A 14,463-nucleotide genomic window follows, 5' to 3' on the forward strand; every position below is an offset into this window, starting at 1 on the left:
GCGCTGGGAGAGCGCCTGGGGGGCGCACATGCCGGCTCGGGGCCCTCCTGCCAGCAAGTGAGTCTCTCTGACCCCTACCCCCCGGGGCCGAGCAGGGCCCACGTACAGGGCCCGCCTAGAGCAGGGCTGACAGGCCCGACCCCCAGGGGCATAGCTAGCGACGCCCGCCTGCCAGGGACCCCCAGCAGCACCTCCACACGCAGGGCCGCTGCGCTCGGAGGGCCGGATGGAATCTCAGCAGAGCTCAGCACTGGGAACGCGGGCGCTGAGGTTCAGGTCTCTGCGGACGGTGCAGGTGGAGCTCACTGCCTTTTCCTGAGGAAAATTCAGTAACAGAAACAGCCTGGAGAATACTGCCAATTACCTTAAAAAAGCCTTTTGCCGTAACTAAACATGTGTGCATCTACGATGGGCTCACCCAGGGACAGACGGGAAGCAGCCCACCGCGCTCTCAGTAGGTGAAATCTGCGGCTCTGGTCTCGGGGCAGGGTCAGCCCAGGGCCCCGCGGGCAGGCCCCTGGCGCCCAGCTTGCCCCGGCTTCCCTCCAACGGCCGCCGCCAGCCCTGCTTCCAGAAACGGCAGTTGCGGCGCTTTGCGCTTCACTCTAAATTGGGAAAAATTCACCTGGGGGTGCAGGAGGGAAAACACCCACAGGTGCCTTTTCAGGCCAGTGCTTCTTCTCGCTGTGTCTGAGAGGTGAGAAAAGCAAGCCACACAGTCGACGTGCTTGTCTCCCGGCTTTGACGCTGCCGGTCACAGCTGCACCTGAGGACACCAGCCCACTTCCTGCCACCAGATTCACATCACCTCTGCCGAAGAGTGCAGCGGGAACCCCACACCCCCAGCTCGGCTGGCACGGGCTGCTGCCTGGCCGACCCGGAGCCGCCTGAGCTGAGGTGACGCGGCCGTTCCTCATTAGGCGGGAGCTGCTGGCAGAGCGTGGGCCTCGAGCGAAGCCAAGTGCCCCTAAGAGCGGAGCCAGCGACCACGGAGGAGGGCGGAGGGGTATCACTCCCCACGAGGCCCCCAAACACCCGACCCCGCTCAGGCAGCAGCCCCGTCTCTTTCACAAACTAGAAGGGGGGAACTTGCGGCCAAGAACCAGAATCGGTCACGGAGCTACCACGGATCTTCCCTTTCTGAGTCAGAGGTCCCAGGGAGCTTGTCTTCCAGGAAGGTCATCCAAGTGAGAGGGTGGGACCACCCGCCCTCCTGGGGAGACCCGGCTACGTCTCCCGCCCAGGCAGCGAGGTGGAAGGAGTGGACCACGACGGGTGATCTTCAAGCAGACGTGGATGCAAAACACAGAGCAAGGAGTCCTTTCATGCCCAGGCACCTGCCGGTCTCAGGAGGAGGCAGTCGTCATGGCCGAGACGGAGGCCCCTCCCTCTCCAGGGAGCGTGGGGAGAGCATCCCTCTGGACCAGGGGACAGGCGGTGAGGAAGCCTGAGCATCTCTGCGAGGTGCCTGGGCCCCGAGAGCACGGGGTGGTGAGGGGTGGGTGTGCCTCTGGGGTCCCAGGCAGACAGCCTGAGCCATCTGGATTGGGTACCGTCCCCGAGGGAGAGGAGAGGCTGCCGTCTAGGTCGAGGCGCACACTCTAATCAAAGGCTGGCTTTACAGTGAAAGGTTTGAAAACATCCACAGACTGTGGCAAAGCCAAGAGAGAGTGAGAACAAGCCGCTTCCAGAGCAAGGCCAATAAAGGGAGTGGCCCCTGCCAGAGACCCAGCCCACTCTCCAGCACATCCCGGGCAGCGCGGAGGCCTGACCACCCGACACGTCTCATTGGCTTTGAATGTGAAAAAGGTAAAACAGCTCACCAACAATTTTTTTATACAGATCACATGTTGAAATGACAATGTTTCTGGATATTGGGTCTAATAGATTATACCATTAAAATGAATTCCATGTTTTATCTTATTTTTAAATTGTTTTAACTTTCAAAAAAATGTGACTTATTGGAAGATTATAAGTTACATATGTGGCTTGAATTATGGTTTCATCGGACAGCACGGACTTAGAAATCTGGACTCTCGTGGTGGCTCACCTGATGTCTAGCTCGTGGCAACTGAGGCAAGCTCCCTGGACTCGGATTTCTTTCTGAAATCAGCCCAACTTCCTTCACTGTTAAAGAAGAGCTGAAATGCCATCCACACCCACTAGGAGGCTGGCCTCCTCCTCTGGCTGCTGCCCCATGGCTGAGCGGGTTGTGCACGGCATGAGGACGGCACGTTGAGGGAGAAGGTCCTGCTCACACAGCACGTGCGTAGATCCGTGGATTTGTCTTTAGAGATCCTGGCACTTGGCAGAAGGTGTCTAATCCCAGCAAAGTGAGTAGCTTACAATGACTTTGCAACAGGAGGAACGAAGCATCTTGAGGGAGCACTTTTTCTCATGTGTGAGAAAACCAGCTGGGCTCCGGTCATCCCTCCCCGAACCTGCGGCCACTAGAGCGCCACCACTTTGCTGGCTCAGCCTCCCTCTGTGTCACGCCTGGTGCCCGCCTGGTGCCCGCACGCGAGCCTTAATTTACAAAACGGGATTGGCGTTTGATGCCCAAGAGAGACAACAACCAGCCGGGCCTGGGCCGCCCAGGGTGGGCCACTTACCCTTTCGCTTCTCCTCTCGTCGGGTCTACTTCCCGCACTGGTGGGGCTGGGTGCCGACCAGCCGCTGGCAGGGCCCGCTCCGGCCTCCCCGTGGAGGTGGACGGCGCTGACGTTGGGAGGAGTGACGGCCGAGGCTGCCGACGTGAGCGGGATGGCTGGCCAGGGGCTGTGCTGCGGGGACCCGACGGCGGGCAGGCTCTGGGCACGCAGGGGCGACACCGCGGCGGTGGGCCGGCCCTGCGCCTGGGCCGGGTGGGCAGCTGGGAGAGAGGGGCGGAGAGAGCAGGGGGAGGTGAGTGTACAGCCGGCAGCGTGGGGGCCACGGCCCGCCCTCCCGTCCGCGCCCCTCCTGAGTCTCCAGCCCCAGCCGCAGCTGCAGGCGGGGCAAGGAGGCCTCTGGGCAGCCGGCCGCCCCCGCCGCACCAGGAGCCGGGAGGCGGCCTCTGAGGCTGCCGCAGACGAGGCCCTTCCCAGTTTTTCCCGTCTATGAACTGGTGTTCTAGGCTGTAAGGAACCAGTATGCTCGGGAGGGTTTCAGAACCACCCTGTTAGGCCCTTCGTAGACCTGAAGCCCGTGCAGGAGCCCGGAAGAGGCCCGGGGAGGCCCTGGGCTGCCGGGCTCCGCTGCACGTGAGAGGGCCTCTGTGGACAGTGCGGCCCCTGTCGGCCTCCACCCAGCCCTCAGCCGCCACGCCCGCTGCTCCAGCTGGCTGAGCAGGGGCGGTTGTGTGAGGATCCACGGACCAATGTTTCACCATCCGTCTCCCCACTCCAGCGTAAGCTCCACGGGTGGGACTTTCGTGTCTAATTCACTAACGTGTTCCAAACAGCCGGAACAGTGCCTGGCATAGTACGTGCTTAATAAAATTCGTTCGGAATGAACGAGTCTTTGAGAAAGGAGAACCCTGGCTAAAATATCTCTACAGATTTCCCAGAACTGAACGGCTGGAGAAGAAAACAACACTCCATGAGAGAGAGGCATGGCTCACAACACAGACTGGTGGCAGGGTTGGAATCCACGGGCCTTCGGTACAATTCACCCTCAACCTCACCCACCCGGTGGGACCCAGACACACGCGGCCGACCTGTTGCCCTGCTGGGCCTGCTGGTCAGCGACGTCAGAGCAGACGTGGGCTGCTTGAGGACGAGCGTGGACACGCCGTTACTCCCAGTCTCTGCCCCTCCTCTCCTCTCTACCCCACTGTTTCAGTAGCTCTGGAGCCCCCAGATTCCGCTACCCTGCACGGGTCCACTCTACCTCCCTGGACCAAGGTCCAGTGGTGCTTTAAAGAGAGCAGGTGAATGAGTAAGTGGCCTACCTTATCGTCCACTCTGTCCTTACTCTCAGGCTATCACTTCCCACTTCATGGATGAAACGAACACTAGAGGCTCCCCCACCGTCAGGGCAACCTCTGTCCAGACCTGGCCCCTCAGCCTCCAGGGTGCAGGGTCCCACAGGGTGACCCTTCACCCTCACTGATGCCTCCCACACCCCATCTCTCCTGTCCTCGACTCCGCCCCTCCTACAACTGACTAACGAGCCCGAGGCCCTCCTCCCATACCCCCTCCTCTCTACCGGCAGCTCCTTTCCTGCTGCCTTGACCCCTAGGTGCTCGGAACAGTGTCCCCATGGCCCTTCCTTCCTTTTCACTCGACTCTCTGATGGGCCTGTGTTTGGTGTCTGCTCGTCCTCTGAGGCTTGACGGTTACGGCAAGTTTGGGCTTGCGTTTGTGGCTGTGATTCGGACTCACACGAGGGCCCGTCTTCCGTCTGGGGGACCCCGCCGTGTTCACCCTTGAGGATTCTCTCTCCCGGCCCCTGCTCTCTGCTTCCGAAAGTCGTGTTAGAAGTCACCTGGAGCTCGGCGTCCACCCCGTGTGTACTTTCTTCTTGTTTCGCTTCTGCTCCATCTCTGAACAAGCTCCGCTGCGGGGCTTCCGGTGTGGCCAAGTCCATCTCAGCTGTGTCCCGTCCAGAGCGTGTGTCACCCACAGAGGTTTCGTATTTAAATATATGTTTCCTTTCCAAAGTTTCAAGTTGCTTCTGTCCTATCCAGTGGTTTCTGATTCACATCCATCTACGTGCTGTTTTACTTTTCTTCTTCATAATACTATTTTTTCTTCCTTTTGGTGGGATGGACATTATTCCTTCTTTTTCCTCTTGGAGGAGCTGAAATGTGCCGATTTCAAAGCCTTCTTCGGTTCTCCTGCCCGTTCTTCAGGCTGCTGGCTTCTGTGATGCAGGACTTTCCCACGAACTGAGTGCAGGCTCGCCCTGAGCCTGAGTGTCTCGCTGCCCTGTTTCCTCTCTTTTATCCCCTCCTGCAGTTTTGTTGCTGCTTCTGCCTGGCCTCCAGGACCTCCCTTCAGAACCAGGTGTAATCGGGTGGCTTGAGTTTGGTCCTGCAGTAAAGGTGCAGATCTAGCCCTCAGGCCAGAGCCAGACTCAGCTCCAAGCCCAAGTGGGGCTCCATTCCCTCCCTCATCCCAGGCAGGGGCTCAGTACTACCACTCCCAGGAGGGGGCTCAGCCCTTAGACCAGTGCACCTGGCCTGGATCCCTGATGCCCTCCAGGGGCTGCCTGTCCGTGTTCTCCTGCAGGAGGGGAAAGCCAGCCACCACCACCTGCTTCATCCCGGAACCCAGGAGGCCAGCGTATCAACTCTCTTGTGTTCCATGTGTTTACATCCAGAGTATCAAAAAACAACCAACCTCTCTGTGTTCAGAGCAGAGGGGGGTGGGATTTCCACATGAATCACTCTTCCAGGTTTCCAGGAGTCCTTGACTCACTTCTGTCTCCTGAAATATGGTTTCTCACCCCATCATTCCATCAAATGTATCTGGACAAGATTATGACTCCCCTGTCACCAAACTTAATGGACACTTTTCTGTTTTCAGAAAAAGTATCTATTAATCTAGCCATTTGTCTTCACACCAATATCACACTGATTACTGTGGCTTTTTAATACGTCTTGAAATCAGTGTCAGCTTTCCAACTTTTTCTTTTCAAGGTTGTTTTGACTATTCTAGGTCCTCTGCATGCCTGTATGAATCTGGGAACCAGACTGTCAATTTCTACCAAAAAGTTGGGTGAGATCTTGATTGGTATTCCATTGACGCTATAGGTCGGTTTTCGGCGAATAAACACCTTAACGATACTGTTTTCTCACTCCTGAATAAAGTATACCTCTCTACTTATTGAAGACTTCTTTCTTTAATTTGCAATATTTTGAAGTGTTCATTGTGCTGGTCTTACTCATCTTTTGTCAGATTTATTCCTAAGTAATTTATATTTTTGATGCTATTAAAATTGGTATCATTTTTTAAATGTCAATTTCCAATTATTCATTACTGGTGTAGAGAAACAAAACTGACTTTTGTATATTGATCTTATATCTTGTAACCTTGCTGAAACTAATTCATTGTCTCTAAAAAAATCTTTGTCTGTGTCCGAGTGTGTGTGACTGTGGATTCCTTAAGGTTCTCTATGTACAAGATCATGTCACCTGCAAACACAGATGGTCTTAATCTTTCCTTTCCCATCTCCACACCTCTTCTTCCTCTGCCTTGACTAACTGCTCTGGCTAGAACTTAACAGCACAATGTTGAATTGAACTGGTAAGAATGGACATCCTTACCTTGACCCTGATCCTGGGGAAAGCTTTCAGTTTTGGGGGTTTTTTAAATTAATTTTATGTATTTTTGGCTGTGTTGGGTCTTGGTTGCTGCACCTGGGCTTCCTCTAGTTGCGGCAAGCGGTGGCTTCACTTGTTGCAGAGCACAGGCTCTAGGCGCGCGGGCTTCAGTAGTTGTGGTGCACGGGCTTAGTTGCTCCGTGGAATGTGAGATCTTCCCAGACCAGGGCTCAAACCAGTGTCCCCTGCATTGGCAGGTGGATTCTTAATCACTGTGCCTCCAGGGAAGTACCAGCTTTTAGTTTCTCACCATTAAGTCTGAGGTTAGCTGTGGGTTTTCACAGATACCCTTTATCAGGCTGAGAAGCTCACTTCTCTTTTCTCATTTTCTGAGAGTTTTAATGTGCAGACGTGCACAGTGCAGCAAAACACTTGAGTCATTTTGATGACGTCTTTGTTCTGAATCCTACTCTAATTTATGTTGGATTTTGTCAAAATTTTTTTCCACATCTACTGAAATGATCATATTATGTTCATTTTTGAGTTTGCTAATACATTGAATTGTATTGACTGTCAAACATTAATCAAACCTTAAGTTCCTGGGATAAACTCTACTTGATCATGATGTATTATCCTTTTTACTTATCGCTGTATTTGACTTGCTAAAATTTTGCTTAGAATTTTTACACCTATGTTTTGAGTGATATTGGTCTGTAGTTTTACTTTTTAATGTCTTTGCCTGGTTTTGTTATGAGGGTAATGCTGGCTTCACAGAAAGAGTTAGGAAGCATTCTCTCTTCTTTTCAATTTTCTGGAAGAGTTTCCGTAGAATTGTTCTAATTCCTTCCTTAACCAATAGGTATAAATCATCAATACAGCCACTTAGGCCTGCAGTTTTCTTTGTGAAAGGTTTTAAACTAATTCAATTTCTTTAATAAATAGAGGTCTATCCAGGTTTTTTAGTTCACCTTATCAATTTATGTCTTTTAAGAAATATATCCATTTTGTCTAATTTGTTAAGTTTATTGGCATAAAGTTTTTAAAAATAATAATCCCTTATCATTCTGTAGAATCTGAAGTGATGTCAGTTTTATTATCCGTGGTATTGATAATTTGTGTCTCTCTCTTTATTCTTTATCCATCTGTCTAGAGGTTTATCAATTCTGAATAAGTCTGGATCCTGACTCCGTCCGTCACCTGTTAGTCAGGCAGCCTCAGGCAAGTCACTTAATACTTCTGAACCTCATTTTCTCTTTTGTAAAAGAAAGAAAATAGAATCTACCCTGATGGGTTGTTTTTAGTATTTAAGATTGTAGTCTGTGTGAGACGCACACATCTCACTTAGGGGCAACAGCTCAGTATTCACTAATCCAGTGCTTGTGGAAACCTTACAGAACACCATAAATCCATAGAGACTGCGAATAATGGGATCAACTGTGTGTCCTTCTAATTTTAACTGATTTATGGTTTTATATTTAAAGTATTAAAATCTGTTTTCTGTTCACAGCATATGGTTGGGTCTTGTCTTTTTTTCCATAACAATCTCTGAATTCTACTTGAGGCTATTCAGATGATTTGTATTTAACGTGATTATTTATATGATTAGGTGTAAACCTACACTTTACTACAAGTTTTCTATCTGACCCATGTACTTTGCTCCCGTTCCCCTCTTTTTACACCTTCTTTTGGATTAATGGAAGTTTCTGTGATTCTATTTTATCACCTCTGTTAGCCTGTTTGCTGAAACTCTTTGCTTTGACGTTGAGTGGTTGCCTGCGTCTCTAGTTTATGGTCACCTACCTACACGTCCTCACACAGCACACGAATAGACTCAAGACTCTCGACGATGTGCACGGTGCTTCTGGGCCTCCCCTCCCGCCCTCTGTGCATCTGCCACCACATACTTTGCTTTTATATACATTTTTAATCCCAAACTGCACTATTTCTATTTTTGTTTAAAGAGTCAGTTTTATTTTAAAGATTTTTAAATAGTAAGGAAAAAATCTTATGCATTTATCCATGTAGTTACCATTTCTAGTGCTCCTCATTCCTTTGTATAGATTCCCATTTCCAACTGGTGTCATTTCCCTTCTTCCTAAAGAATGTGTTCAACATTTTTCATAGTGTGGGTCCATTGGTGATGAAATCTTTTAGCTTTACTGTGTCTGAATGATTCTTTATTTTGCTTTCATTTATGAGAGATTTTTTTTTTTTTTTTTTTTTGGCTGCACTGGGTCTTCGTTACGGCACGCAGGCTTCTCTAATTGTGGCACACAGGCTTAGTTGCCCCTCGGCATGTGGGATCTTAGTTCCCCAACTAGGGATCGAACCCGTGTCCCCTGTATTGGAAGGCAGATTCTTAACCACTGGACCACCAGGGAAGTCCCACTTTCATTTATGAAAGATACTTTTACTGCGTATAGAATCCTAACTTGACAGATTCATTTCTTTCATGATTTATTTAGCTTCCTACTGTCTTCTCACTTGCAGTATTCCTGACAAGAAATCTACCTTCATCCTTATTTTTTCCTGCTTCACATGTATTTTTTTTCTCTTGCTACCTTTAAGGTTTTCTTCATCACAGATTGTGAACGATTTGATGATAATTTGCCTTGGTGTAGTTTTCTCCATGTTCCTTGTGCTTGGGATTCGCCAACTGTCACTGATCTGTGAATTCATAGTTTTCATCAAATTTAGAACAATTTTGGTCATTATTTCTTTAAATAATTTTTCTGTCCCACCCTTTTCTCCTTTAGTTTGGGGACTCCAGTTAAAAATATATTTGGCCACTTGAAGTTGCCCCATTGCTCACTGATGATCTTTTAATTTAAAAATATCCTCTTTTATCTCTGTTTCATTTTTCATAGTTTCTATCGCTATATCTTCAAGTTCACTAATATTTTCTTAGCAACGTCTAACTTGCCATTAATGCCATCCAGTGTATTCTTGATCTCACACAGTGTAGTTATTTCTTAAAGTTTGATTTTGGTCTTTAAAGTATCTTCCATGTTTCTAGTTACCTTTCTGAGGATACTGAATGCAATTATAACATCTGTTTTAATATCTTCGTCCGCTAATTCAAACATCTGTGTCAGTTCTGAGTCAGCTTTGATTGACTGGTCGGTTGATCTCGTCGCTGTGGGGCATGTTTTCCTGCTCCTCCACGCCCAGTGCTTCTTTACTGCCATCAGATACAGGTGGGACGAGAGCGGTGCTGCCACTACCAGGCGAGGCCCCTCTGCACGGACGGCCCGGTGCCCTGGGAGCCGGCTGGCGGGAACAGGCATGTTCCAGCTGCATATCTGCGGACACTGAGAGTGAGGAGGACCCTTCCTGTCACCGTGCTCCTGGCTCCATGCGTTCCTCACACACACCTGCCTATTAGTTCTCAGCGTCCTGGTCCAGGGATGCTCTGTACCCGCTGGGCTTTTCTCTCTGTGCAGACCCCTCCCCACTGGGGCTTGGTCACCCAGACCCTCATCTCCGCACCACCCCCTCCAGGGCACCTGCTGGGCTCCCCTTTGCCACCCTCCCCATGCCAATGCCTGGCCTTCTATCCAGGCAGTGAGCTGGGATCCTCTTTGTTCTTGTCTATCGTGGATCACTGTCCTTAGTTTTCTAGTATCTAGTGTCTCACAAACCACTGTTTTATATATTTGTCTGTTTCTTCAGTTGTTTCTGGTGGGAGGGTAAATCCTGACCTCATTACTTTATCCTAGCCGTAAGCAGAAATCTAGCTTTATCCTTTGGATACAAAAATCTGACTACATCTATTATTTAAAACCCTTCAGGAGCCCTGCTGCCCTCAGGATAAAAACTGAGGTTCCCTGACACAGTGGAAGAGAGCCGTCCTGTTCTGCTCCCTTCCGCACTGGGCCCGCTGCTTGCGTACTCAGGCCCCAGCCCTCAGCTGGCTCCGAGCCCCTCCCGGGCTCCACCTCACTCCACCCCTGCACGCTCAGCTCCACCGCTTTAAGACCTAAAGTAACTTTGCCTCTGCAGAGAACCGTCACCAACACGCAGCTTCTCCTTCCTACCTCCGTCTCAGTCACATCAAATTAGGTCGTCACCCCACGTAGAAACCACGGTCTCTCTCCTCTCCCCTCTCCGCCCGCTCGTCCCTCTGCTGGACTCCCTTTCTGCTTTGTCGGCCCACAAACTTCCTAGCAGTCCTTTAGGAAGCAAGGCAGCATCACCTCTCGAAGAAGGTTCCCAGGCCCCTCTGCAGCCGCTCCCATTTCCTCCCTGGTCCGAGTGAGGTACCCCTCCCACTCCATGCACCTTAGTACCCGCCAGGCCTCCACCCCAGCGCTTTTCAAATTCCACTGTAAGCGTGTGTCTCCTCGTCCTCCTCTCTGAGTGGGGGTAGAAACGGGTTTCTGGTTCTTCTCTGTATGTCTGGACCCCGGCAGAGGCCCCAAGTACCCAGCTCTCTTCCAGTGCTTTTTGCTGATGAGTGAATGGCCATACAGGGCTCTTGCCCCCCGGTGCCATGGCCAGTGCAATCGGGCCTTTGTTCAACTGCCTGACTTTGGCTTGGGCTGAGAACACTGATGAGGGCCTCTCAGGTGCCTGGGCTGGGGTTTGTGGAAATGGGCAATCACTGCAGTGAGCAATCCACTGCCTGTGCGTGCTGTCATCAGCGTGTCCTCGCCCTCTAGATGCAGAGTGAAGTGGAAAGTGCCGTGGGAACTCCGTGGCATTTAATTACTGAAATGATGGGGGGGAGCCTCCCGTAGCCTGGCCGTGGCAGCACAAGCATGGGGACAAGCCCTGGGCTGGAACGCGCTGGCGAAGCCGTCAAACCACCCTGCGCCTCGCTCTTCCCACACGTAAGATTAAACAGATGGAAGAGTATGCCTGTCGCCCGTGGTGGTTACCATGGTGATCGAGGACAGAGACGCAGTGTTGTTCTGGCCTGGCCGTGCCAATTTCTTTCATTCTGCTCTCATTCCGTTCCATAAATGAGACGGGCAGGTCACGTTCTGCTTTGAATTGGGGAGGGTGCTGCCACGGCGGGGCACGGAAAGGCCACCGCAGGGCACCTGGTGCAGAGCCAGGGCGGCCATGCTGGAGGCACACCCTGACCTCTCGGGGTCACCAGGCACAGGGAAATGCGTGAGGCGGGCTGGGTGAGTGGATGAGAGGTTCACAGGCAGAAGGGACCTGGCTTGGGATGCGGGCTGCCCAGAACCTGCTCGGGTGCTCCCAGGGCCTAGGAGACCAGCATCTCGGTGCACGTCTCACCAGTCGTGGAGCAGCAGTCAGGGAGCTCCCGGGCTCACTTGATCACTAGGCGCTCAGTGGCTGCATCGCAGCCAGAGGCTAAAATAAACAGCATCAGCTGCTCTAAGCCAGGGCCAGCTGGAAGGTAACGGCTGGGGCAAGAGGTCTGGCACAGATAATACTCCTGCAGACTCTTTTAGGACAGAGAACTGGTTCTTCCCCAGGGCCCCGGAGGCCAGTTGCAAGAACAGACCTTACTTTTCATTAATTTAAGCAAAACAACAACAACAAAAACCCATATATGAAGGACTATAGGCATTTACAGGGTCCCTGGGATGGCAGAGTCAGTCCTGGAGGCTCTACACCAGGGCAGTGCCAAGCCCACCCACAAGGCTTCCTTGGTACACATCCCACTGCTGCTGTTTGGGAACGCCACCCAGCACGAGGCTGAACACCAGGCGCCAGAAGTCGGCCCTGCACCCACGGGTGACCGGGCACTGGGCACCGGAAGTCCACCCTGTACCCATGGATGACCAGGCACTGGGCACAGGAAGTCCACTCTGCACCATGACAGTGCACTGGGCATAGGAAGTCCACCCTGCACCCACTATGACCGGGCACTGGGCACAGGAAGTCCACCCTGTACCCACTATGACCGGGCACTGGGCACAGGAAGTCCACCCTGCACCCACTATGACCAGGCACTGGGCACAGGAAGTCCACCCTGCACCATGACCAGGCACTGGGCACAGGGAGTCCACCCTGCACCCACTATGACCGGGCACTGCGCAAAGGAAGTCCACCCTGCACCCACTATGACCAGGCACTGGGCACAGGAAGTCCACCCTGCACCCACTATGACCAGGCACTGGGCACAGGAAGTCCACCCTGCACCCACTATGACGGCACACTGGGCACAGGAAGTCCACCCTGCACCCACTATGATGGCACACTGGGCACAGGAAGTCCACCCTGCACCCACTATGATGGCACACTGGGCACAGGAAGTCCACCCTGCACCCACTATGACTAGGCACTGGGCACAGGAAGTCCACCCTGCACTCACTATGACTGGGCACTGGGCACAGGAAGTCCACCCTGTACCCACTATGACCGGGCACTGGGCACAGGAAGTCCACCCTGCACCCACTATGACCTGGCACTGGGCACAGGAAGTCCACCCAGTACCCACTATGATGGCACACTGGGCACAGGAAGTCCACTCTGGTCCCCTGAAAAGCTGGGTGTTTCACCACCACCTTCACCCCCAAAAGGGATCCAGGGGCCCCTCAAGTTTTGTCCTCTGAAAGGGAGTCACATTCAGGATGTCTGTCCAGAGTCCAGGCCGGTGCCAGCACCTCACCCGCCAGGCGTGGACGAGCAGCACTGCCCCCTACCGTGCCGAGGGGGGATTCACACACAGACAGGAGCCCCACATCTGGAGGCTGGTCCAGGTCAGCCAGGGCCACAGTGGACCAGCACCCACTACACCCCTCAAAGCCACAGGCCATACCTTCCCCCGTAAACCAGACCCCTCTGGTCGCCTCTAGGTCAGGGGACGGCTTCGCTGTTCTCCAGGGCAGCCAGTCCAGACACCGGCAAACTGCACTGCAGCCCTGCCCCTCCCAGCTCTTCCATGCGGCCCCTGTGCCCCCTAATAGTGCATTATTTTGTCCCAGTTCTGCAACCCCATCCCTGGGGCCAGGCCACTGTCACCTCTCACCTGGACAGCAGCACCTCGCCAGTCCCCAAGCCAACTCTTCCTCCCCACTGTGCCCAGGGACGTCTGGTAAAGCGTCACCCTCTTGTTCAGAAGCCCTGGGCGTTCCCACGGCCTGGACCAGAGTTCGGCCCTGACCGCTGGTAATGAGTCACATTCGCCTTGTTGACTCCGTGCCCTGCGCGCTCCAGGGCTGTCCTCTGACAGACGGTACCGGCAGCTGCGCTGAGCATGCACCACACCCGCCGGGGGCATGTCCTCGCACACCATCCCGGCAGGAGGGGCCCCAGCACAGGCCCCCTGCTGCCCCTCGGGCCTTCAACCCGCCCTGCTCGCTGCCCTCGCCGAACCGCTCCAGCTGGAGGACAAGGACGCGCTTCTCCCACTTCTGCACCTTTGTTCCCTTCCCCCTGCCTGGGTGCTACAGGCAGCTCCACCTGGGACCGACCCCTCACCAGCCTCGTCACAAGCGCCCCCCCGCCGCCAGCCCCGCTGCCCTGAGGGCCAGTCCCAGGGCTGAGAGCAGGGCCGACTCTGAAACGCTGGGCTCCCCGCCAGTGCTCAGCAATGCTTCCCCGACAATGGGGGGCGGGGGGCGCCCGGACACCCGCCCCCCTCATGTCCCTCGGCCACGACTGGGAGGGACTGTGGCCCCACCGTGCTGAGTGTTGTGTGGGCTTCTCACACCGAGGAGATGCTTTCTGGAGACCCCCAGTGGGCCGTCTCTGGCTGGCCAGAGTCTAGAAAACAGTGTACTTGGCTGCTCTGAAGAATTTACAGTTTTTGTCCTTTAAGCCTTACTTTGAGAAGAAGAGAGATGATTTCTGAGAATAAGGTTGGGGTGAGAAAAGGAATTGTGTCATTTAAGTGAAATTCAGCGGTACATTCTCCTGTTCTGGGTCCCTTGTCACTACACGGTGACAATGTTACTGGTTCTACGTGTCGGAAAGTTACTGGCCTGGCTCCCAGGAGCATCACGTGAGCCACGCTTAGCAGCTCCTCTTAGCTCACTGCCAAGCTTCCAAGCAAGACGTGCTAACCCCTCTTCACGCCTTCACGATCCACCCCACACTTTCTGTCATCTCACACTACACTGGGAGCGACCTGGATTCTCCTGAATTCCGGTCAGTCTGGCTATTGGTGAAGCTGCGTGAAGGTGAAGAGTTAATAGCCATCACTCCATCCAGCCTCAAAGCATTTCAGGAAGGGACCCTCTGCATCTGTCTCATTACCAGCTCTGTCCTGGGGGTGCAGCCTAATCGGGAGACCC

The 14,463-nt window shown here is 53.2% G+C and overlaps 1 protein-coding gene across 1 annotated transcript in view; it reads right to left on the bottom strand.

Annotated features, from left to right (window-relative positions):
• SH3RF3 (SH3 domain containing ring finger 3) overlaps window positions 1–14,463 on the bottom strand; it is a 211,413-nt gene that overhangs the window by 39,174 nt on the left and 157,776 nt on the right. The window contains exon 9 of the mRNA XM_060117283.1: window positions 2,613–2,872. Coding sequence (XP_059973266.1) covers window positions 2,613–2,872 — 260 coding nt within the window. The remainder of the gene's footprint in view (window positions 1–2,612; window positions 2,873–14,463) is intronic.

This window comes from Mesoplodon densirostris, chromosome 14, assembly GCF_025265405.1.
Source record: "Mesoplodon densirostris isolate mMesDen1 chromosome 14, mMesDen1 primary haplotype, whole genome shotgun sequence".
Classification (NCBI taxonomy): domain Eukaryota; kingdom Metazoa; phylum Chordata; class Mammalia; order Artiodactyla; family Ziphiidae; genus Mesoplodon; species Mesoplodon densirostris.